The sequence below is a fragment of the Rhipicephalus sanguineus genome, chromosome 8 (assembly GCF_013339695.2).
Source record: "Rhipicephalus sanguineus isolate Rsan-2018 chromosome 8, BIME_Rsan_1.4, whole genome shotgun sequence".
Classification (NCBI taxonomy): domain Eukaryota; kingdom Metazoa; phylum Arthropoda; class Arachnida; order Ixodida; family Ixodidae; genus Rhipicephalus; species Rhipicephalus sanguineus.
In genome coordinates this window covers 68,836,914-68,862,692 of record NC_051183.1, presented here as the reverse complement: position 1 = coordinate 68,862,692, position 25,779 = coordinate 68,836,914, and the positions used below count along the sequence as shown (strand labels likewise).

General features: G+C 44.3%; 1 protein-coding gene across 1 annotated transcript in view; it reads left to right on the top strand.

The window, feature by feature from the left end:
- The window catches only part of LOC119402048 (putative sodium-dependent multivitamin transporter), a 53,235-nt gene extending 38,365 nt beyond the window's left edge, over positions 1–14,870 (top strand). Inside the window, exons 9-16 of the mRNA XM_037669129.2 lie at positions 1,672–1,760; positions 2,391–2,500; positions 4,133–4,200; positions 10,047–10,133; positions 10,737–10,921; positions 12,110–12,210; positions 13,771–13,865; positions 14,485–14,870. Coding sequence (XP_037525057.1) covers positions 1,672–1,760; positions 2,391–2,500; positions 4,133–4,200; positions 10,047–10,133; positions 10,737–10,921; positions 12,110–12,210; positions 13,771–13,865; positions 14,485–14,640 — 891 coding nt within the window. The 3' untranslated portion in view covers positions 14,641–14,870. The remainder of the gene's footprint in view (positions 1–1,671; positions 1,761–2,390; positions 2,501–4,132; positions 4,201–10,046; positions 10,134–10,736; positions 10,922–12,109; positions 12,211–13,770; positions 13,866–14,484) is intronic.
- The last annotated feature ends 10,909 nt before the right edge of the window (positions 14,871–25,779 follow it).

Sequence of the window (25,779 nt, the reverse complement as noted above, 5' to 3'; positions counted from 1 at the left end):
GTTCACAGAGAGTTGTACACGCGCAAAAACAGCTCCGCATCGCTATACTACAACTGAAAGTATCTATCATACAGATATGAATCCATCTCGCCCACTGCTATAAGCAGCCGCTGCCATTGTGATTGGCGGGCAGCCTTCTTAAATTACGTTCAGAAGAAGACACTGTCTGGCTATTACGAAAACAATGAGTTATTGTTCAGCACAGTAATGTGCTGCTTATTGTGCACACGTCATTTTAACGCCGCGAGTTTTCGGAGACTTGTGACGTCGCGTAACAAGTGGAGGCGATTTTATGGCACATTGAAAATTTTTGACGAGTAGCGAAGAACGAATGAGAATCAATACGTCGTATTGAAACTAGTTCATTATTATTATTTTTAGGCAGTCATGCATACGTGGTAATTACACGATGAATCACGCGTCATTTGTAGCGTCGTTTTACGAGCAGGTGCTGTGAACATGACCCAGAAAATTTTGACCATTCATTAACAGCTAACGAACTATACGTAAGGAAACAATGCGGGGTAGTTTAACGTTATGATCGCCCACATCTTTTTTTCAAGGAACATTTGAGCTTACACAGTTTACGTAGGCTATTGGAGGAACCGGAGGGGAGGAGTAAAGGGCCACTTCACCGCTTTTCCGTCCACTCTCCACCCAAGCTGGGAAAAGCAGGAGTGCAAGGAACGACACTATTGTATATAAATTGCTAGTGATTTATAATCTTGTAACTATACACAACCGGCTCAATGTGGTTTGCTTAAGTATTATTCGACTGAACTTCGTATTCTTCTTAAGAAATAATTTATATTAGAGGGCTCCAACAGTGAAGAAATTGGCACTCGGCTTATCCTGAAGCCTTCTGCGAAGTACCTTGCTTTATCAGCCACATGTCTTGTTTATTAAGTGAGAATTTAAGGTACTACAGTCATAGCAGGAGTGGGATAGGATGCCAAACAGGAGAAAGTGCCTCAGACAGGCTGGCCGACGTTTCGATAGGAGGACCTATCTTTGTCAAAGGCGCCTTGTCATCTTTGGCGTGTTAGTTTTAAAGGGTTAGTGTTCAGCACTTTCTCCTGTTTCACATTCTAACCCACTCTGTGTATCCATCTGTTGGCTCCCTTCTTGACTTAAAGTCATAACAGGTTCTTCATATTCATCGTATCTACAACGCCAAAGTAAGACTGCGAAGTTTGCTGATGGAATGCTCAGATGATCAGGTTAAATGTGGGTCTACTTTTTAAACTTCACGGTAATATTTCCAAAATGTTACTAAACACTGCTGTGTTGTCGCAGTATAGGGCGGCCCAGCCTGCACAATTTGTTTGTGCAGATTCGTCCTTGACTTAAAAGAAACAGTTTTGAAAAGCAAGTCATCTGATCAGCTCTTTGAATGTAAAAATCGCCTGAAATCATATATATATATATATATATATATATATATATATATATATATATATATATATATATATATATATATATATATATATATATATATATATATCCGGCAGACTGAGTGAGCGACGCCAGCCCCCCCACTCGCGAACGAGTTGGTACACCACTGGACTACCGTGTGACTACAATATCCTGTTTAGTACACATTGTAGCCACAAACAGCATAAAATCGGTGCAAGCCTGTTTCAACTGATGTACACATATGCCTCCTGGCAGATTGTTCCGCACTATATGATGACGAGGCTCGTTGATGTACCCATGCTGAGGGGCTTGTTCTTGGCGGGACTCGTCGGGGCATCTACAAGGTGAGACCCTTCACTCGCAGTAACTATGCAAAAATTGTGGAAGTCTTACTAACAATATGCTCGAGATGCATTCAGAGGGCAGTACAGCCGTAGTTATCTTGTCGAGCTGTTTTGTCAAAATGACAAGTCTTAGCAGTGTATTCGGACTACTTTTCGCACCCATTCGTGAAAACCTTAGCCTTATCGACAGAAAAGAACGATTCTGAGACATAGTTACCATGAAAGCGTAATTCTTTGTTTTCTTATACGAGATCGTTCCATGAAAAAGACGCTGTGTCACATTGAGAGGAGGCTTTCGGGCTCGAAGGCAATCCCAACTTTCGTATTGAGACAGCTCTTCCTAAGACAATGAAATGGCCAAGACGAATACGATTTAATGAGGTCGAGTAAAGATGGGTAATGCTAGCGACATTACTAATAAACTTTTTTGATGTTGGAAATGTTTAGGAATTGTGCAAAAAATGCGCGGATGATACACCATGCGTAATTATGCCTTATAGGGTTATGAAAATGCTTTTATCGAGGTCTGCTCACAAAAACAGTCTATGATAAAGCACTACTATGTTATAATAAAAAATACCACTCACTAGAATGTACTAACACATGTCTTTTTTTCCTTCCTTCTCTCAGCACGATTTCTTCTATTGTGAACTCCCACGCCGCAATATTTTACATTGACGTTGTCACCCCATACACCAAGATAAGTGACAGAAAGGCTCTCGTCGTAATGCGTCTTCTTGGTATGTGTACAATGTTTTGAGTATTTCTTTGAAATATGTCTGTACTGTTTCTCGTAAATTAGGCAATCATTTTTGAACAACGTGAGATGTTTTCCTGAAGTTAAACTGTATCTATATATTACTTTGGCTGTATGAAAAGCATGCGTGAATGGCGGCATCACTCTGCATGCCACTCAAGTTATTCATTTGAACACCTTGGGTGCATCATTAGAGTCCATGGATTCAAACACCAGTGTGAAATATGTGTATTCACAACGATTCTATGAGGAATGGAGCGTGATATTAATTCTTCAAGCTCGTCAGAGGTGTGAGTGATCACGCAGGCGAGCTGCGTGATTTTACAGCAAGTATGACTTTGAAATGAAAGCCTGTTCTGGAACTTTGTGCCCTGCCTTTCCTGCCATTCGATCCACTTCGCCGAAATACACGGCTTCATCATAATTCATAACTAAACTTATATATCGAAACATCCCCAAATTTCAATAAGCCTCAAGCTTTAGCATGAATTCTCGAGAAGACATTTTGTAGCTTTACATGCATTAGCTGTTTCCTTGCCCTTCACAAGCAACTGGTTTAACGCCGCATAGAAATTGCGACTTGGAGCTATAAGTGATGGGGTTACTGTAAATTAATTATAAGTAACAGCCAAGAAAGTAATTTTAGGTCTAGGAAAATAAATGAGCCCTTAAAATTGTCCTTCTTTCGTTCATTCATAGCGAGTGTCTCATTCTGACAGACTTAATGCCTTAAGGTAGTATATGAGGAATTATTAGTCAGCTGCCAGCTCGTAAAAAGATCACGTTCTTTGTGACGCCAGCAGGCAGAAAAAGAGTGTTCCACATTTGCCGTCATGGCTGCTAGCGGCGCTGACTAACTCTCAAGTTTAAATATGCACATATATACCCCATAAAGTGAAATGGGGAGGAGGATGACGGCCGCTGTAGCTCAGTTGGTAGAGCATCGGATTCGTTATTCGAAGGTCGCGGGTTCGGTCCCGGCCAGCGGGAAGCTATCTTTTCGTCCACATTACTTTCTTGACCCGTACATCATAATTAGTAGAAAGTAACATCCCTTATACTTCCCTTGACTTTCTTGTCTGTTAGTTCCAATTGTTGTGGCATCTAGCAAAGAAAAACGAGCCCTTACAATTGCCCTTCCTAATTTACTGTAAAGAAATTCTTTTTCAACGTTGCGAGCTGAACTTCGCAAAAACTCGGCCCTTCTATAAGCACAATTTTTTCAGTACTGTTAAAGTGAATGCCTGGGCAAATTTATACGACATACTTGGAATTTATAACAGCTTTTCAGACAGCTCTGTTGCCTATGTGCTTCTTTAACTCTTCGCTGGTCTCTTGCGATGGATGAAATTTCAATTTTCTGAATACGCCCTATTGCAATGAAGTGCTGCAGATGGCAGAATAAAAGACGTGCCTAATTCCCGCGCACCACTGAATAGCAGGGAGGCACAAAATATAGACTCACAGTTGCCAGAGTATTCAGTTTATTACAAACTATGCAGAATCCGCATATCGTACGTACCAATGCTTGGCTATCAATTGACCTTTGCCAGTGCCACAATCATGCATGAAATCTTGCTCTGACGCCTCACGTACGCGAAAATTCCTGTTGCAGCTTTTGCGAGCGGCACCATAATGACCTTGTGCGCCATTGCTGTACCTTACCTCGGCACCGCAGCACGGGTAAGTGCAGACATCGAATCAGCACAAATAGAGTACTTCGAATTAGCGTACGATACAATCTTCGAACAATCTTATAGGTAAACTGACCAAACCAGCAGCTTATACTGTTGGAATCCCGACATAGACTGCGCGAGCGAGAAGAGGCTCTTGATGGAAAATTGAAAATAGAGAGGTGGGGGAGTGGCACAGTACCTGTGTCTTAGTCGAGGACACCACAACCGCGTCACTAGGGGAAGGGGGTAAAAGCGAAGGAGGAGATAGATGGCATTTGCTTATGAAGTGGAAGAGTGGGGAGGGGTTGTTGCAGTGAGTGGTGCTTGAACACGTAAAGTGAATGAGCGAGAGGCCATCTTTCACTGAAACCACTGACATTCAAAATACTTCACATTGTGTGACATCGCGTATACGCTGTTTGATATTGTTGGACGGACTCTCTTCAATTGTGTGTACTAGTAGAACTACCCACATTACACGCGAGGACTAATACGAAATACCTAAATATGCTTGCCTAATCATTAATAATCATGTTCACATATGATACGCAAACTATTTGGATATTCTTTGCATTGATACTTCTAGACACCGCCATTTAATGTTTATTCGGGCTCCTGCTGTTCACATTCATTGTTTTTAGGTATAGCTTCTTCCAAAGAGCTATCAGTGAATGGATTTTTTTTTCGGAAGGAGCAGCGTCACGCTCATCCCTTAATTTACGCTTAAAAAACAGAGCTCATATTCTTATTTCTAACAAGCATAGTTTGTTTGCCCGTATGTGATCTCGTGCGTTTAATTCTATTATCTGCTTAAATATCTTGGTGCAATTCATTTTGTCCCTTCTTCTGTTAGTTTTCATAACGCAAGAGAATTATGTCTTGTTTCCGGAATGTTTGTATGTATTTCTTTTCTACTTCTGTAATAACCCTGTGTAAGGATTGGCGTTATCTCTAAATAAATAAACAAATAAATGTGAAAGACGGCAGCCGCCGTAGGACAGTGGATGAAAATAGTCAGTTTGGCAGCAAAGGGGAAGGAATGAATGCGAAAGCAATCAATCGCAATGTTGTACGAAGAAAGTCTAGCAGCTCCTCGTTTAGAAAACGTGGCCGCTGCAGCGGCTGAAGCAAACTTCATGCTGTCTATGGGCTCAACGCAAACTTGATGAGAATACGAGAGAGAGAGAGAAAGGTAGAGCAAAAACAGGGAGGTTAACCAGATGAAAACATACATGTTAAAGTGTACGAGCCATCTCCTCTATGTCATATATAGAGATACGCATGCCACCGCGGGCTACAAGGCCTGCAATTCAAAGTACGTGTCCCCCCCCCCCCCCCCCGAGGCGCGCAGTCCCTTCCTCCTCCGGCACCTATCTCCATGCACTTTTCTCGCCACCTAGGTTGGGCGGGGCGTTTCCTCTCTGCTTAAGCAGTGATTTACGGCAGCCGTCGCAGGCTTTAACTGCTACATAGTACATTGTAGGTTCGGAGCCATGTTATCGATTCTGACTTCATACTGAACCTCAATCCGGCGTCGACACCGATGGTGAAAACCCAACGAGAGTGTTAATTTAATCGCGATCGCAGTGAAACTCACTTTCATTAGACTGACAATCATATTTATTCATTTTCTTAGAATGTGCTCAAAAGCGTGCATAAAAATAAACATTTGTAGAGCACACTAGCATGCAACATCATTCCTTATCCTTGGAAACATCGGTTCCGTATCTTCTACTGGGCAAAAAATTACGGTTTCTTTTTCTCAGTATTTCTGCCCTTCTTTTAACACGAAAGTGTTTTATGCCGGGGTCCACCAAGACTTCAGTGACGTATTTCCGTCACGGAAATGACGTCGTAAAAATATACACGATCAGACGGCAAAGAAAAAAGGTTCCGTCAAACGGGCATCGAACCCACGCCCGCTCGGTCCGCAGCAACACATGCCGGGCACGCTATCCACTACGCCACGGTCACAGACTCCCGAGCCTTTACAAACGCGCCTTTTATATCTACTACTTTCCCGGTCAGCGGGGTGGTGTTGCCCTCTGGGAGCAGTAAAGTAATTCGTCATTACTGTGGCCTCCGCGGTTAGCACCTGCAACGCCTTACACGTCCCTTCCATTCGGCGCGTTTTCAATAGAAGTTCAATTTTGTCAATGCCTTAACACACCGCGAGGTGGCGACCTTAGCGAAGCGTCGTAAAAGCGTCGGCCTCGCTCATAGCTCTGCGACGCGCGCCTGCCTCACCTGGCTGTAACACCGCGTTCCCCGCTCACGCGCTCGCCCCGAGAAAAATCGCGGCCGGGCTACTGGGGCGGTGCGACTCGCTTTGCGTTTCCCTCTAGTCCGGCCATGGTGTTCAATGACATTTTAACATGCCGCGTGATGGCGAACAAGTTCTGCGTTCAATATGCGACGTTCTTCTGGCTATCACTAGTTCTCTGATTACACTTTCACCGTTAACTACTACAGCTACCCCAGGCAGCACAGCACATTGGTCCAATATTGTTTATACGTTGGCAAACGATGGCCCAATGATGGCCCATACAAACCACTATAAAACCAATGTTGGCAAGCCAGCCTACAAGGATGCCAATAATGGTCCATCTTTGCCAGCCAACATACAATATTCTTCGTGCTATTCTTTGAGGTTGGCAACAACGGCCCATGGTTCCCGATGTAAATACGATATTGGCAGAACCAGGCCGTATGGATGGCAATATTGGGCCAGCTTATCCGTTGGTAAAACAATATTGGTTAAGTAATGGCAGTAGATTGGATATATTGTCCAGTCAATCTGACTGGTTAAACAATATTGGACGGCCAATGCTACGCGCCGGACAATATTGTCCAGACTTACACGTTGTCGCTCCAATGTCTTAAACACTGGCAAGCATATGCATGATTAATCGGCAAGAATGTTTTTTTCCCCTTTTACCATCACTGAGGGAAGGTTAGCCCGAATCGAGCCACCACCTGCATGCACGCTATTATGAAAATCACTTTGTCCGGCATCCAGCGCACCTCAAAAAAGAAGATTTCTGGTTACTTATCACCATAGGCGTGCGCAGGGTTCCCCAATAGGGGGGGGGGGCAAAGGTTCGTCGCAGCGTCCCCCACCCTACTAAGAGGTTCGTCCCAATTAACCGAGTTGCGGACAGGTATGGCCGAATTAACGAGAGTGTGATGCCGTTAAAATAAACATGCTTGCGGGGACCAGAGAACGCGTCCTAATTATCCGACTTTCCGAATTAATAAGTGTGGAATTAACGAGCTTTTACTGTATAAAGATGGCAAAAACAGTCCATCGTTTTCAGCCAACAGCGCGCTGTTGGAAATACATCTATGAGAAAGGAAACACAAAACAAAATCTCACTTTGCAATGCTTGTTGAAAGTTAACGTTAATTGTGTGATACAGCCAGCGTATACATCGCAACTGTATAAAAACAACCAAAAAACCCTACTTTTACATTGATTGAAGCTGTACATAGCGTTGACGAGTTAATGGAGTAGAATAGAAGTCATCTGCTTCGCAATGGGCCTCTGCGCTGGTGCGCCTTCTGCGCACCGCACACGCACCGAAATTATTCTCACGGCTTTATTAGCGGCAAACAATCAAAACATTTCATGTGACTTCAACCACGCTGTGTATTTTCGTGTTTGCTACACGACTGGTTGAATTACAGGATTATAACTTCTTTGTGTGCGCGCTACAGCGACGTGCTGTCCAAGACTACGGTATCGCCCGCGGAATCTTTAAATGATCGATGAGTTATGTTTGCACTTTCAACGCTTCACACAATCAGACGTGTTCACTTTGAATAAATGTTCTCGGTGATCGGGAGGCCGGAGAAGCAGCGCGGCGCCATGTTTTGCTCCGGAATTGCACGTCCTCTCCTCGCGGCAGTGGGGCAGCGCGGTGGTCGCTGGTCATAAAACACTTGTCACTTGACGGCTGCTCCGCCCACGACGGTTCGCTTTCAATGCCTGTGAAAACGAGGGGGGGGGGGGGTTGAGGGAGATGGCGGGAGACGACGGCACCTCGGAAGATGCGTACGCGTTTCGGCGCCTTCTGGCCGGCGGCTATTCTTCGTCAGTCAGTGGCGGTTACTTTCCCTCGTTCGGGCTCCCAGCATCGGCGGGCGCGCGCCCCTCAGTATTCAGTCGAGAGTCATCGGGAAAAAAACGGAGTCGGATACCGAGACAGGATGCCACGATTCTACGGATACCGAGATTCGACGGCGACGCCACAGTGAGAAGGCAGCTGCCCTGTTCTTCATCGGACCTGACTGTTTTGACTTTTGAAGAGCGATCCGCAGATGAGCGCCGATGTGTTCTGACAACTCACAAACTTTCCGCCGGATTTTTGTGTTCGTATCGCGTTCAGTAAGTCGTTTTTCTCCTTCGTCGCATGTTACTTTCCGTGTTGTTCGTAAGTGAAATGTGTGTTGCGTTTATTATTGTCTACATTACCGCGTAAGTTTTTTTTTTTAAATTTGCTAGTTTGTGAATACCGATGTGGGGGGCTTTATTGTGCGCTTCGAAGTAGGTTGGTTAAGTTCTCACCCTCAGCGATGTTGTCAGCATTTGCGTGTGCTATTTTGTTCTTTTCTCGCGTTGTAGTGCGCCAGCTTAACACCCTTTTTTCATTTGCCCTTCGCCGCTGGATTCGCGCAAAGAAATGATGGATTTGTAACACACAAATTTTTATTAGTTGTGAAGTTGTCGCAGACTTTCAAGTTCTTGCCGCAGTCACCTTTTAATTATTAAATAGGCGATGAACTTTCTGGTAGTTCAAGGTGGTTATGGATCTCGGCTGTATCGAATGTCTGTTCACGTGTACATGTTCATTTATTTCATTTTGTATCACGCTTCGCTTTTCACTGACTTCCTTTTGAACCTTCGGTGAACTGACAAATCAAATAAGCGCTAGCACCTAGGGAGGCTGTGTGTGTTTGTGAGTGGTCCCGTTTCCCCGATTTCTAATATAAGGACGTTATTGAAGGTAATTAGTGTAGGTTCTGTACAGCTGTTATCTGCCAGCAAGCGGTCAGCAGAACAAAGCGCGAAATGCGAAATTATTTTCAAAACTTGCAGTATCTTTGCAATATGTATACATGCAGAATAAACTTGTGTGTACTCTCAGCTTTTGTACGCTGATTATCCCTGCTGCTTGCCTAAAAGCAAAAGCGTGGGCAACATGCATTTATTTACGTGCACAAAAATCCACCTCACGTTAAACTACACATTCAGTGGAAAATGTTTTCATTTCCAGCGTTAAACGCTGGAAATGAAAGAACGATGGTGCAGCCAACGATAAAGGCTGGCAAAAAATATTGGAGCTGCCAATATTTATACAATGTTGGCGATACGTACGACGAACAATGTTGGCTACAGCCATCCTTGCCATTATTGGCGATATGTTGGACGGACAATGGTGGCTACAGCCATCCTTGCCATTATTGGAAAATCATTGGCATCCAATATTGGACCAATGCACATTTAGGTGTAGCAAACCCCCAAAAGCCAACGCAGGACCAATATTTCTGCCAATGTTTACCAACATTGTTCCGAGATTGGTCCAATGCCGGCGTGCTGCCTGGGACCACAAGGGTTCGTTTAATCGTTTAGCAGGGACGTTAGTTGTCGGAATGGAGATGTACCACCAATGATCAAAGTGGGCACATCCACGTTAAACGGTGCTATAGCTGCCAGACATCAATATACATTGTGCAAACTCTCTTATACCAATGTACAGTAAACATTCAGTTACTTCTGTAAGGGCACGCTTTACTTTCGTGTTATTCCGATTCCTATGACGGAGGGATCAACCATGTTTTTTCCATGAACAGCTGTACATGTCATTCTACTGCTCTGCGGCGGGACCATTCGCTGGGCTCTTTTTGCTGGCTTTGTCGTCGCCGTGGGTCAACGCAAAGGCAAGCCATTATTTCCGCGTTTTCTAAATGCCTATAAATATGTACGTTCCGACGTACAGCTTCACTCGAAAAAGAAAACAGTGATTCCCATCGTGGCTCAGCCAATTAAGATATACAGTGAAAGGAAACGACTTCAGGACAATATCCTGCAGCGGTAGCATAACGGTCAACGTGTTGCGTTCACACCATGGTGACTGTCTTTCTGTAAGAGCTCAACGTGAAAATATCCGTGTACTTAGCTTAAAGTCCACGTTAAAGGACTCCAGGCAGGCAATAGTATTCCCAAGTCTCTAACTACGGCGTGCTTCATAATCATACCCTGGCTTAGGTGCTTGAAACCCCAGATTTTATATTAAATAATCACGATAACATGCCAGAACTTCCCAGAAGCGCTTTCCGCAATGCGGAATATAGGTGCATGAAGATGCGCGCAATCGGCAATGTGGTTTGACATATGCCTTTTGCATTTGCAATGGCCATAGCCATCGCATCACTTTGCGAAATTTCGCAAGACTAATTTACCGTGACAAACTGAGTGCACGTCGGCTTTGTACATTATAGTTTATTGAAATGATGCACAATGAACACATCTACATTTTCCAGGGAGTGGGCAACGCTACACTTCTGGTCTGCGCGTTTCTGGTATGGCATGCGATCGGAAGGAGCCTTTCGGATGTAGCACCTCCACCATTGCTTCCAAAGACGCTTGACCGCTGCCCATTATCACTGAACATCAGTGGCTGGACTGAAGACCCATCAGCTGGAATAGACGTCCAACCAGTCACAAGGTCCGCTTTTTTTTCGATCGCTGCCTACGCTATGATTCAGACGCTTTGTACCAGGGAACATTTGTGGCCCACTACTAGGTTTAATGCTCCCAGTGTTATACTAAAACGGTGTACTAACAATGAGAAATTTTGAACGGTAACTATTCTGCGTGTAAGATAAACGTACATTTACCCATACAAGGAAAAGGGCTCCATGAGTGGACGTAAAAATGGCACTAGAATGTCGGTACACAGCGCCAAAAAGCTATTCATTGCGAAGCTCATGCCGCCTGGAATCCAGTTCTAAAATTATAGCTCAAATATAAAGCCCCACCGAAGCGCACCTTCGTATTACTCCTACAGTGGTGCTTACGTTATAAAATGTCTGGTTGTTACAAATATAATAATGGCAGGCTTTAATTGTATTGAGCGTACCACGATGCAATATTAAAGATGCCATCTGGCGCGAAATATTTGATGAAGTGAAGGCACTTGGTGATAGAAAATGTATCTCTTAAGAGTTACTCGTTTTTATTTTTGATATATTTTATGCTAGAGACTGTTTCTCTACGTCGACAGAGTAAAAAATCTGGAATGGCCCGTACTTTGCAATACCCATTGTGAGGTTTACAGGCTACCTTGCTGCTATGGTAAAATCAGAATAAGCGGATAACATGTAAATGAGAAAGAAACACGGCGTTTTTTTGCAGATTACGATCAGCTGTGGTGTTTTCGCATGTTTTTCAGGGCCGTAGCAACGTATTTGCAAAATAGGTATAACAAAACTTCCGAAAATACAATATTGTTACTTCCGAATACAAAAAGCACCAAAGGGTTTGTTGTTAGCCTGTAAGTAATCGCAGTGTCTGGCTTCGGCATCTAACTTATGGGTCCGATTCCCTCTCAGTGCATTCCTTACCAGCAAGTCAATAAAGAGTTACTTGTACCTTACGTGCACAAAATGATTCTAAATGGCAGTATTGTAGATTACGTCGCGTTCTGGATGGCAATATTTTCATTCAGCGAATATGTATACTAAACGCATGTAATATTCCTGTATTTGTATAAATAAAATTCTGATTCTGATGGAGGCAGACTGATGTCAAATTAAAGTCTGGAAAATTCAGCAAAAAGTTTAAGCGTGTTTTAGATTAATCGTGCCATGTTAAGGATACAAATCATATATAACATACATGTCTCAAAATGCAGTTCATCTACGTTCCCGCTGTACATGGTGTCCTTCTACTGGATATCCTTCATCGGTTTCCTATTGACGATAGTCTTGGGAACAGCTTTCAGTCTCCTAACTGGTGAGTACCGTGAATCTTTTATTATGTAGAGCATCAGTATACAGCTCTCCCCGTAAAGACAATGCTTCTGGTAAAAAGAAAACAACATATTGATCCAATCGCTATGCATTATTTAAGTTCTTAAAAATAGTTTCCTTGGACGTCGATGCACCGATTACAACGCGATTTCCATGCTGTAAAGGTCCCTGAAAGTCAGCTGCCGTGACCTCTCTCAGAGACTCTGTGGCAGCCCGTTGGATGGCTGGAACACCATCGAAATAGTGCGTTTTCTAGCTGCTCGTGAGCTTTGCGAAAAGAAAAAAGCCTTACGGGCTCGCACCTGGGCTGTATCAGGGCAGCAACAGCGCTGATGTGAAACCGGCAGACTTCTTCCTGGTTCCAAAGCTCACGAGAAGCCAGAGACCTCACCGTTTCGGCGATATTCCAGCCACTCAACGGGCAGCCACAAAGCCTCTGAGAGAGGTTCCTGAAAGGTTCCTGAAAGAGGTCTCTGAGAGAAGCCTGTGGCTTCGTGTTAGCGTGTGGCGGCTCGTTGTCGGAGTAGTCCAGCTTCCACATGCACCAACGGTGTTTCGCCGCCAACTGCTTCGAGTGCGATAGCACCGACTATAAGCTGGTCTTCGCTACAGTGACACAAACAGTTATGACCGATGGATACATGACAAGACATTCCACAAGACACTTCTTCACTTAATACACAACACCGGCCTAACGGCGCACATTGAACACAAATATACATAACAAATATTATGCCTTAAGGGCAAGTCTATGTCGCAAATAAAAAAAAATAAAACTGTTGCAGTAAGCGTTGCAGGAAGGCAGCGATGCCGACGGGCGAATGCCGTGCGTTGGTGGAGCGAGACAGAGGTCAGCACGACGTGGAATGCCTGCGCGCGTTCGCGGCTCGAGCTGCGAACCTCTTGCTCCCGTCTTGCTGAAGCGCAGTGTGGTACCCAATTACTAGGTAGCGCAGACCGTGCTGTTTCCCTCGCTTTGAAGAAGTGCATACCGAGTACCAGTGTTCGTTTGTTTTGTGCTTGTTGATGTCATATTTGCGCGGGATTCGCGATAAGCTGTGTCCAGGTATATGTTAAACACTTCAGCTACCGCAACGGTGAAACCGTGGTTCTGGGCATGGGTGCATCCACGTCAAACGGTGCTACAGCTGCCAGAGACCAATTCACATTGTGTAGGCTCTCATATATGACTGCACGATAAGCGCTAATTCTGTGAAGACACGTTTCACTTTCGTGTTATACCGATTTCTATGACGGAGGGATCAGCCATGCTTTTTTACTAGACCCAATCTCATTACTTTACGGAGAGACTAATATGTAGTCGATTAAGCAAGAGTAGAAACAAACTTGAACTACTGTGCTACATCTGGTGTTTAAGGACTGCTTATGAAATTAACCACAAATGCAGGACTAGTCCTCACACTCATCTTAGAGAATATTTATTTTGTCATCCAGTTGATAGACATATATAGAAAACAGGAAATGCAATTAAAGGTATGTCGGCAACAAACAGGTCGAATGACCAGAACCTGCAATGTTTCAGGTGGACGTCGTGATGCAAAGAGGAACCTGCGTTTGACTAGTCCTGCGTTTCTAGACTTTTGGAAGCGGTTCGAATTGATACGTCGGACATTCCTGGTAAGCAATAACGAACCTTCGTGCCATCAATTTTAAGTAAACATCATAGACTCTGGTCCTAGTATATGTAGGTAACACCAACGTGTACTTCTGATGAGGTCTTAAAGGGTAAGACCTCGAAGAAGAAGAGCGGATCAACTCCATCCTGTGTAAAAAAATGATCTTATCCTCGTCCGGATAGCAGATGCTTTCTCATCAAGGTTATTCAGAGAGCATTGCCTTCGAGACATTGTTTGATATATTAGCGAGAGGGGAAGCCAAATCAGCTTCAACAGGTACGGAAAGAAAATAGAGCACGTGAGCACTACAACTAACGCCCTTAAGAAGAATATGTAAGAAAGAAATATGTATGTTTAACCTTTTATCTTAATTTACTATAGAAACGAGCAAGAAATTTGAGCACAAAGTTTTCAATTCACTGTTTTCATTGCATTCATAACTGCCGGCAAGGACCAAATTTTCGCGCGTACCTAGTCCTTTGGCAAATCACGCAAATCATCGGGCGAGCTTATGATGCGCCTGGAAGGTAGGCAGCAGCAGCCTTTGTTGGAAATGCGTATGTACTAAGGGTAAGCTAGCATAGAGACTCAAGTGCACTTTGGTGTTTTTATTATGGCAGTTGGAAGACGAAGAAACCAAACACGACGCTACCATGTTGGAACGGAAAGAAGAACACTGCGACGACGACTACGCAAGACTCGACAAAGAAATGTCACCGGCGTACAAAGGGCAGTGGTTTGCGGAACAATATTCAAGTTTAGTGCGTGTGAGCTAGCCATACAACATCTTCGTTGGAAATTTACACCTATTCATCATGTTTATACAACTTAAGCGCAAGGACATAAAAAGGCGGAAGTGTACGTTAACTACAGACTTCTCCATCACTGTTTGCTCCTCTGAGCAGTATTCAACTCAATTAGACAAATTATTTTTGTACTGTTAGGAAAATAGAAGTGAGTGTGTGTCTTGCGGAGAAAGCATACACCTGCGTCTGAACAGGCCAAAGATTGTCGTGTTTCACGGGCTTACGTAACAGAAACGCCCATCGTTCCGACACGTTTTAGTAACCTTCCTAATCTTCTTTGTCGATTAAACTATAAGCTATTGCATCAAGTTGGTGTAAAAAATGCAGAACGTGCTCAACAGATAATGTCTGGCGCGGTACAACTAATTAAGTTAAACAAAAATTACTTTTATACCTTAAACATAAAAAACCTAAACGTTTATCACGTAATAGGCAGTTCTTCGTGCTTTGTGCGATAGCAACAACTGTGATGGTGACCTGAGCGTAGCGTATTTCATAAAAAGAAGAAAAAACTCCCAGAGTGCTTTATGCATTCGCTTAAGACAAAAGCAATCTCGTTCTTCTTTTTCTTGTCAGTTGATGTGCTGATCCTCCCCTGTCCTTTTCCGAAACCTTTGTGTACCTCACCTGGGTTCGCACAGCCTCCGAGATCGGCGCACCTTTGACGATGTCGCATGATAACGTCATCGTGTGACATCATGTGGGGAAAGATCGCCTGTGTCTTCGCAGATCTTCCCCTTCTCAACAAATTCTTAGTCATGGAGCTTATGCAGACGTAACGGATATTTCCGAAGCTGTGTGATCCTAAAAGCTTTTGTGTGGAGGGTAATTAACTGTTGTTGCCAGTGAGCTGTGGATCTTCTAAAATAATGTTTCGCAATGCGAGAGACAACGCGGCAGCCGGAAAAAAGAAAAAACAACGTGACGCCGAATTTCCTACCACCTGACCGGCATGATCGGTGTCATGCTACGTGTATTATCATCCTCAATAGCTCCTTTCTACTGGCAACCCTTTTCATTGGAAACAAACCGAACAGACTGTCAGAAATAAGAATGAAAGAAGCTATCCAAAAATGTTTCTTTTATAAAGAAACTGAATCCACAAGAATGCGGATATATGGTACGCTGCAAACATCTTCAGACTGCTTCCTGTCTAGCCTCGTTAGCTATTTTGATGAGAATCAGCCTCCGGCACACGTCCAGGAGCCGTAGTGGGCCACAGGTGAGGCTACACCACTCGCTGAGGCAGCAGGTGTGAACTTGGTCTCATTTTCAATAAAAGAAATGTAAATGGGTAAATTACGACTAAAAACTCGCAGTATGCGTTATGCATTCGCTTAAGACGACTCGACGGCGAACACCATCTTTTTATTTTTCATCTCAGTCAATGTGTTTCGCCTCTATTAAGGCTTTCGCCTTAATAGAGGCGAAAGCCTTAAATCGATGGGTCTCGAATACGCTTCCTTTTATGTCATGAGTACGACTGGATGGCATATTCAGAGGGCGGTTCAAACCTTTTTATACTTTTCGAGGTTGCATGCACATATATACGCGCCCATACACACACATACATACATAAACTTGGGTGGGGGGGGGTGGAGGGTTTGTCGAACTCTCAAATTAAAACGCTGGCTACGCCCCTTGACTGAACGACACTGCATAAAGCAGTGCTGGGTAGTATCGAAGATATATGTATCTTAGACACTGTAGATAGATACTCTTTGGGTATCTTGTATCTGTACGCGACACGTCTACCAAGACGAGTATCTGCATGTATCGTGTATCTCAGTGTACAAGATACTGCTATAGAAAACAACTCTGCGAAATATAAGCCTTGGCTGAACTCCGCTTCTCATACTGATACTGCTGCCACTCGGCCACCTGAATAAAACCGGACAGTGACATTATTTTTATCTTACCACCAGTGTGCTCCAGCCAGGGCAGGTGATGCGCCATTTCAAAATTATTTGAGCGCAGACACACGGCATATTCCCACACGCACACATTCAGGCACCCAACACGTGCAACACGTATACATGTGTGGGTGTGTTTTTATTGAATGTGCCGTGTGTTTGCACTCGAATAATTTTGAAATGGTTTACCAAGTTGCTTTACAGGTGATGAGGGCTACGCTTTCCTATTGATGGAGCATTGCTACGTAGGTGCTCTCGCACCATCTCGACAAAAAGGAGCGTGCGAACGTCTACGCGCAGGCGACCTTCATTTACGTCAATATGTTCTTACTTTTAAGTTTTGTCGGTACCATGTCACTTCCTCGTAGCCGCTGTAGTGTGCTGCATACTCCAAGGGGTGTGGCGTCTTTCGCGCAAATTATGGAACCCTTATACTATCGTTATTGAAGTTTTCTTGTGTGATGCTTCGTCACGAAGTCTGAAAAATGCAAGCATTGGGTTGCTTTACGCCTCGCTTTCACACAGAAGCGATTTGAAAGATCTCGTAGGTTGAACTTCGACTTACATACGGTGCGACTGAGCTATATGCAACCGTCGCCCCACCGGTGCCGATGCTAGATGCAACAAAACAAGTATTTACGTAACAGGAGAAACTTGTCGTACTTAATCTTTGTTCTTCCTGCTACATTATTCAAGGAGTTGTTTCAATCATAATGGTATTGTTGGCACAAGTGCTTCCTTTCCTATCCTCCGTTTGGATCCCATATATTACCTAGGCATCTGTACAGTTTTTGCCGCCTCTTTACGGCAATATGTCTTTTGTTACTTGCTGTTGTGATTCGTTGTCCGCTTTCTCCGTATTTTTTTCACTGTCTGCGTCATTGCTGCTATTTACGTATCTACATTCAATTTCAGTTCCCGGTTATGTCAATGCGATGTTGAGGATAAGGGTAAAATAATCTCCCCGTGCCTGAAGATTACAGTAACAAAAATTCTGCTTTAGACTTTGTAACATAGCGAAATTGAGTGAGCATTCTATTAATGGAAATTATAGGAACACATCTTAAAGTTGTTAGGATGTGATAGGCAGTTTTAGAATAGCGTACGCTAAGTTAGCGTTAGCGTTTGCGGCCCGCTATTTCCGTCACTTAACGGGAGCCCTCAAGCGGTTAGCGTACGACGCATGCGCAGTTGCGCGAAAAGCCAACGCAAAGCTTTGCGTACGCTATTCTAAAACAATTCGAGAAACATTATAAAACCAAGTACTCCATATTTCTCACGAACGTCCCCACGAGCCATTTTATGCTCAATTGTCACAACTTTTTGGAGCCACCTGTATCGTGTATATACAGTGTTTCACGTCACTAAAACCAAATATTTACAAAAAGTAGTTAGCCTCCACTGAATGAAGCCAGTGACTGGTTTTTCGCATGTGGCGCTCGTTGGGGTATTTTTTATATTTTGATTGGTTGATTAGCTAAGATCTAAGATTAGCTAAGATTAGCTAAGACGTCACATTTTTAAGATTCACTATAGTGGCAAGTGTGTTACGTTAGGCAGTAGAGAATGAAAGAAGGAAGAGAATTTTTGAGAGGTCGCTTCTTTGTTTGACACAGCCTTATTGAAAACCAGCACATAATCAAGCCAAGTAAGGTTTAGGGGACGTCAATTGCACTGTTTTTAGTGTATGTAACAACTGTGATATATATGTGAAGAAAGTAAAGTGCAAGAAAAGACAACTTGCCACCGACAGGGACCGAACCTGCGACTTTCGGTCCCGAATGTCGCAGGTTCGGTCCCTGCCGGACCAGCGAGTACAATTACTGTCCCCCATACATTCCTTAGCTTGATTACCTGCTGGTTTTCGTTTAGGTTGTGGAGGTCATTCGAAAACGACCGATCCAATTTTTTTTTGTGGCAACGCACGTGCCAAGGGGTGATTTTTTTTCCATCTATAAAGAAGCCTGCGAAATATCACCACATGATTGCTCTCGTGCGCTACGGCATTGCAGAGCTCTCAAACAAGTTCCGAGCGAAAGCACCGGCGCGTGGAGCCTTGCGAAATAACAGACCGTAGATTTTTGCATCGGCTTCACTGTCCGTATTTTGACGGGCGCACATGGCCATGCCTGGACTCGGGAGGTACTCTGGCGTAGGAAAACCGGCGCGCCTTTCCCGTCCGCCAATACCATGTCATGGCCGCACAGGAAAGGCGCGAGGAACGCCCGCTCGGTTTTAACGCGATAGCGTTACAGAGCTCTTGTCGCAGAAATTCCGGTGTCGGTGACGGTGTCGGTGACAGCGTCATTGATTGTGAGCGAAAAATCGTCCGTGACCGAAAAATCGAGAAATATGCAACTAAAATAAAACAATAAAAATCTTCGGTCCCATTGAGGATTGAACCCGGGCCGTTTCCGTGGCGAGCAGATGTCCTACCCCAAAGCCACGATGTTACTTGCAACTGCGTCGGAAAAAACACTACATAAATGCCATGTAGTGGAAGGAGTCTCCTTAACGCACTTTGTTCGGCAGGTGTCACGATGAAAATGAGCCCATTCGGCGGTTTGTAGGCGCATTGGCGAGGCCATCAAACTACGTTTTTTGCGCGACGCCATGCTTCGAAAAAAGCCGGGATATTGCAGCTATCGCCGCTAAAAACACACACGAACTTTCAAGCAGCTCCAAAAATGGACAACTATGTCCATCTAGCGGAAAACATATCAAGCCAACGCCTGCTTTCTAGAGGAGGCATTGATCAAGCAAACAGCAAACGTTAGGTAATGTGCTGCCATCTTTGAGGCATTGTGAGAAATATGTCTCGACTCTTGCACAGGGAAGTGCTTTAGATTGAAAACCTGTACCATTACTATAGATAGATCGCGCGCGCGCGCGCGTGTGTGTGTGTCTGTGTGCGTGTGTGTAACAATACACATTATTAAGTATGCACTTGGTGGAAGTGCGCACTAGGGGCCGTATTTCGCTATCGCATTCAACTCTTAAAGGCGAAGCTTAAAGGGCCGCTAATTTTTCCTGTCCGGTCGTGGACACGTCAAGGAAACGCCATCGTCCATGAGAAGCTGTAGTCTCTCGGTCCGTGCTCCAGTTGTTTTGCTCGAAGTACCTACAGCGAACGCTTTACGCCGGGGCTTTGTACCGAGAGAGAATGTGAAAAGTCATTACAGTTTATATCCTCAATTTATACAGATACGACACAAAAAATTGCTACCAGCTTTGTTGTTGCTGTACACCTGTCAGGTGATGTGGTATCGCGAAACCGCTAATACATTTACGGACAAGTTAAGACTGCACAGCGGTATTTGCGCCATCGTGCGAAGGCTTCTTATTGACGTTCTTGTGAGTAGATGGCAACCCGCTAGCTTTCCACGCTTTAAAGGAGGGCGCACTCATCGAGGAACACTAGGTCGTCAAGGAGAGTAGAAACTCCGATCAGTTACGAAAGTGACGAGCCATAACCACTACAGCACAGCGTATGAAAAGTTTCATGTTGAGCAGTCGGAGCAACCTCAATCAGTTTTTTTTAATGAAACTAATATACTTTAAAGCAAAGAACTGTTGGGATACCAACATATAATTCCATACATTTAAGGAAAGTTGGTCGCATTTAGGAAAATTACAACCAAGCATATTTGTAAGTAGGCATTTGTTGCTTCATTATATAGACGTATAGTGACAAATTTACACATGTATCGAAGTATCTAAAGATGCCGTTTGGGAGTATGGTAACGGATACAGTAATTGCGGAAATATCTGGCATCTTTATTTCAAATACTTCTTGCACGAGCATCTTGTATCGTATCGCGATGGCAGAGAACACGTCTCAACTGGTGCATGCAACTGGTAAGATTCTCGCTTCGTTGTCTCTTAACAAGTTTTCAAATATCCAGGAGGCGCGTGGGTCCAACTGTAGGCCCACTGTGTTCTGCCTCTCATTGACTCATCAAAGAGCAGGTAGCGCAAAAAATACTGGGACACAGGCCAGGAACACTGGCCTACAGGAACAGGAACATAAACACGTCTCGTGTTTATGTTCCTGGCTTGTGTAACCGTATTTTTTCGCTACCTGTTCTATGATGAATTCTTACACACTCACCCAGGTTTCCGTTCTCAGACTTCCTAAGGCCTTGTATAGTTATCAAGGGGCACAGTGTCCTTAACTAATGTTTAAGCAGCTAACATTTAAAAAAATCTCTACCTGTGCCTTTTTGAGGGTCTCGTACTTTCAAAGACAGAAACGAAATACGAAGCACACTGGGGAGGTTTCCTGCGGAAATAAGGTGAATTAAAGTGTCACTTATTGTGCTTTACTTCACCATGACAAAAATACAGTGGTGTGTAAAATTAGGAAGTCTATTATCGTGCAAACTATTAGGAAAACCAGCACATGTGCTGTTCATTCTGGACTGCCGCAAAGAGGCCACACCATACATGTAGCTGAAATCGCTCTAAGTTACTTTTTATCGCATCCTGTTTGTCAGCTAGCGTAGCCTTACACATACGGAGTATGTTCTGTAGGACCAGAGCTCTCTTCCTGTTGTGCACAGCTTAGGTTTATAGCTATACCAAACAAAGATCCTTGTATAGAGGAAAAAACGGCATTAACTAAATAAGATATTTTAAGGAGGAAGGGATAGTTAGAAGGGAGAGGAAAGGTTGATAGTTGAACTGGACGAACATCAGTTCGTCCAGGTCTCGTTACGAATGAAATGAAGACGCTGTAAAAGTTGATACTTCTCTGGAATGAGAAGTAATGTCCCGAGGGAACAGTACTTCTCCGCGAAGCTTTCGCGGAATACTTCTCCGCAATACTTTTGCGAAAGAAGCTTCCGGTGTACATTACCTGCTGGACCATCTTCGTAGTTAATTTGTACTTTGCCGCTTCGTTTAGAGCGCAGTTTTCGATTAGCCTTGCTGCGATCTGTTGGGTCTTTGCTCTCTGTATCACTCTTGTAAGAAATGCGAAATCCCTTTTAGCGAAGCGGTAGAACAAAGTGATGTTCGTTATTTAACTGGTTGTCGATGTCGCAGTGCACAATCAATTACTAAATTGACTTGCACGGGTCAGTGGCACGCAGACACGTATGAACAGGACTGGCTTGATGTTATCAAGTACACCATGTACAAACGATGGCCAAATGCAAAAAAATGCTACTGGAAGCGCTCAGCATGTCCTTCGTGCTACGTGCCTCCTTCAACGTGTCTGGGAATCGTGAGATCATGTGTCCACGAAATGCAGGCGTGAGGGATTATGGTGCAGATGTAGTGACTAGCCATCTCGAATTACTCAAACATGGCAAATATTTCGTGCTACCACACGTTCCGACGGATTTGCGAACACCGAGTCAAGGCCTGTCAGATTTGAGCGTGACGGGAGCAAAAACATCCCGGCGCCAAATCATGGAGGTCATGCTCGAGTTGTTGATGTGCATCGCGGCACTGGTCCTAGATAGCCCCACCATCTCTAGCAAGGCAACGAATAGAGGAATGAAATAAGGATGTCATTGTGCCGAAAAAATACGTGAAATGAGATGGCCGAATGGTTACAGCATTGAGCTGCTGTGTTGTATCAAAAATGTGCCATTCTTCGATTGGACACCAACGTCCCACTTTAATCTTAAGCGTTACATTTTAGGGAGGACAGCAGTCGCAGCTGACACAGCCACGAAAACCCCTCAGGGTTCACCAAAAAAAACTTCGTTGTAAAACGTAGTCGTTTGCATGAGCTACTATGAACACTAATGAGCCACACTTCTTTTCGAAATATAAGCCTCATGTGGTCATGATGTGGCAATTCTTACCGCGTCTTGGTCTGCCCGTGTGAAGTGCCACCTTAGAGCAACTTTAGCAGATAGGTTGCCCGGTGTTGCGTTGTAGGTGTTGTTGGCAAACTCTTCGCTCTGTCAGGTTCCCAAGGTCCACATTACCTTAATTGCTCATTAGCTCAATTGCTATGGATTAATAGCAGGTGAAAATGCTGACACACACGGACACTGTGGGCCGTTTTTCCTACAGCTTTGTGAAAGGAAATCAAAGCACGTGAAGCAAATAATATATTACTAGTTAGAGACTTCCAGTTTTCTTAGATTAGATGTACTTGAACGTGCCCCAGTCTTATTCAAGTTACGAATGTTTTCGCGTCTACATCGTGAGGAGGGGCCAATATTAGTGTAAGTGCACTGTTCCAGAAGCGTATCAAGAACTGTGGGGCTGCTGATTCAAGGACGTGGAAGATATAGTACCTGCACTAACAGCAAATTGAATCAAATAGAGTTAAAATGAACGTATTGTGCGAGAAGGTTGCCAGAACGACAGGGCAAGACGCCGAAAGCCCCATCTTTGGGAGTACGTAGCACCCTGTGTACAGGGAACCTTTGCTGTGCTTGAACAAAACGAGCTGATTACAATACGCCCATGTTATATACAAAACAAGAATATACAGTACCAAAAATCAAGAATCAAAATAATAAACACAATTACCATGGAACCACTTGGCGGAGCTTCACAATAGAAGACATAGACAAGCAGAAAAATGAAATCCAAAGGCAACACAAGCTAGAAATGCAAGGACCCGAGGTACCCCTTGTGCAGAGGTCTGCGGAAGTTTAAGAATGTTAATATAACAAGCTCGTGGCCTCTACTCACCTGCTTTTAAATGCGAAGCACTTCTTAGCGGCGGCATGTGCCGCGTGCTCGGCGTCCGCACTCAAACTGCGCACTCTCCACACTCCGCAATCATTCCGCACTAACTCTCCACTTCTCTCGTACCACCTGCTTGCGCTTCTCCTGCGGTCTCGCTTCTGCTCTCGCGGCGCATGCGCTACTTTCCTCCTCTAGTCTCCTCTCCTCTCCAGCGAATGCAAAAATACATGAAACGTGCCCTCTGCAACGACGCGGACACACGCGCTTCAGGCAGGGTCATTGGGGAGACAGAGGATTGGAATGCAAGGTAAAAGAACTCGTCGGACGGGTTGGTCGGCCGATGGCTTGTGACATCAAATTATTGTGCGCAGGCCTGAAAAGTTCTAGGAGGTGTTGACTGAGCACTGCGCGCGTTCAGTTCAGCGCTTGCTTCGGTTCACTCCGCTTGACTCCGTTGATGCTTCCGATGAAGTGTGATGGTCCGATGAAGTGTGATGGAAGCAACAGTCCCGTCAGTTAGTGGGTTGGCGCAAGCAAGCGTCAGCATCAGACGTACATTGACGAGCCCATGGTGACTACCAAAAGCCATACGCAGACGCACATCCTTTCATGCTCATTGGCGACTTTATTGCCAACGTTATGTAGAGCGATTGGATAGTTGAGTACATGTCATCACACCACTCACTGCAACACGTATCACATAACGACCGAAATCAACAGCCAACTACCATTCACGGCACGTGCATTGGTCACGTCTTCACCAATTTCAAGATCCACCCACGGCACCAAGATCCCCTCATGGTTCACTTCAGTGACCACAAAGCCATCCTCTTCAAAGCAAAGTGCACAACTCAAATACTAGACACTGCTCAATAAAGACCTTCGTTAACCGTTTCACCTTCGTCTACGCAATTAAAACAACGGACCCCCCACCCGATGCTTCGCATCACCTCAGGGTTCCCTTCGGGAAGATGTAGCATTTTTTCCCCTCACACACGTCGAGTTTGACGCTGTTGCCCAGTATTTCAAGAGACAGCGCATCGTAGAGGGACATCAGTAGACAGCGCAAGGTAGAGGGACATCAGGCGTTTTAGAGAAGCTTGGAAGTGCAACAATGCATTCGGATATCGAAGATCAACACAACTGTTAATACGCAGTATAGAAACAGCTATCTTGAAAACGAGGTATAAAGTCAGTCGACCATGAGACGCACGTTTCGCAATAAAGCGGGCTCTGAAGCCGCTGGACAAATAGGGCAGCTGATAAAAATATGAAGAAACAGCCGTACATTTTCTTTGTCATTTCAGGCTAGTAATGACCCTAGGATGATGAATGAACAGGACACGATTGCTCGCGGAGAATCATCAAAATTTTGGGTCATAAGGAGCATTTGTCATTTCAAGATATTTGTTTCGTATATTGCAGAGGCCTTCACTTTTCGAATGAACTCATTGGAAATAAGCATATACTAGGAAAAAATATACGGCAGATCCCACGCACTGTGGGAATCGATGGAATGCGACGCAGCCGGCAGGAGCTGCTACATCCCCTTGTTTGTCTTTGAGACAAGTGAAGTCATTCATGCGATGTCCTCTAGTTCAATATATATCGCATGTTTGACATGCATGCATGCATGTGCAATCCAGTATATGCCATGCTAATGAAACGTGTATCCTGGAATATACAATGCATGACGTTTCAGTTATGTTCATCACGCAAGTAGTGTCATGCCATACCAGTATTGTTATATATCTAGTTAACAAAACGGCCGGAAGCTCACAGTGACAGAGTCATGTATAATTTTTGTATATCATGTCGGACATGACATCCATGTCATGATATTCATGTTACCGCCTCTTATTTATGTTCGCCATACACTCGCATTGCGCAATACTAATATTGGTGTTTATCAAGCTAGCTAAACGGCCGCGAGTGCACCATGAGCCTGTCATATAATTGATGTTGTACATGACATGGGTGTCATGATTTTGAACTTGCCACCTGTCATTTATGTTCGTCACACAGTCACATCGCACAATACCAGTTTTGGTGTATATCAAGAAGGTGAAACGCCACGAGTGCACCATGAGGGTGACGTATAAATCATGCCATACATGACATGGAAGTCATGGTCTTCGTGTAGCGCCCTCTCATTTACGTTCGTCGTGCAGTCGCGCAATGCCAATTTTGGTGTATGTAAAGCCAGCTAAACGGCCGCGAGTGTGCCATGAGTGGGCATGTAAATCATGTCGTACATGACATGCATGTCATGTTTTTCAAGTTACCACCTCTTATTTACCTTCAGCATACAGTCTCGTCACGCAATACCAATTTTGGTACATATCAAAGAGCGAAATGGCCGCGAGGGCACAATGAGCGTAGTATATAAATTATGTCGTACACGACTTGCATGTCATGATTTTCCCGTTACCACTCCTGATTCACCTTTATCATACAGTCTCGTCACGCAACACCAGTTTTGGTGTATATCAAGCAAAATGGCCGCGAGGGAACCATAAGTGTGGCATGTAAATCATGT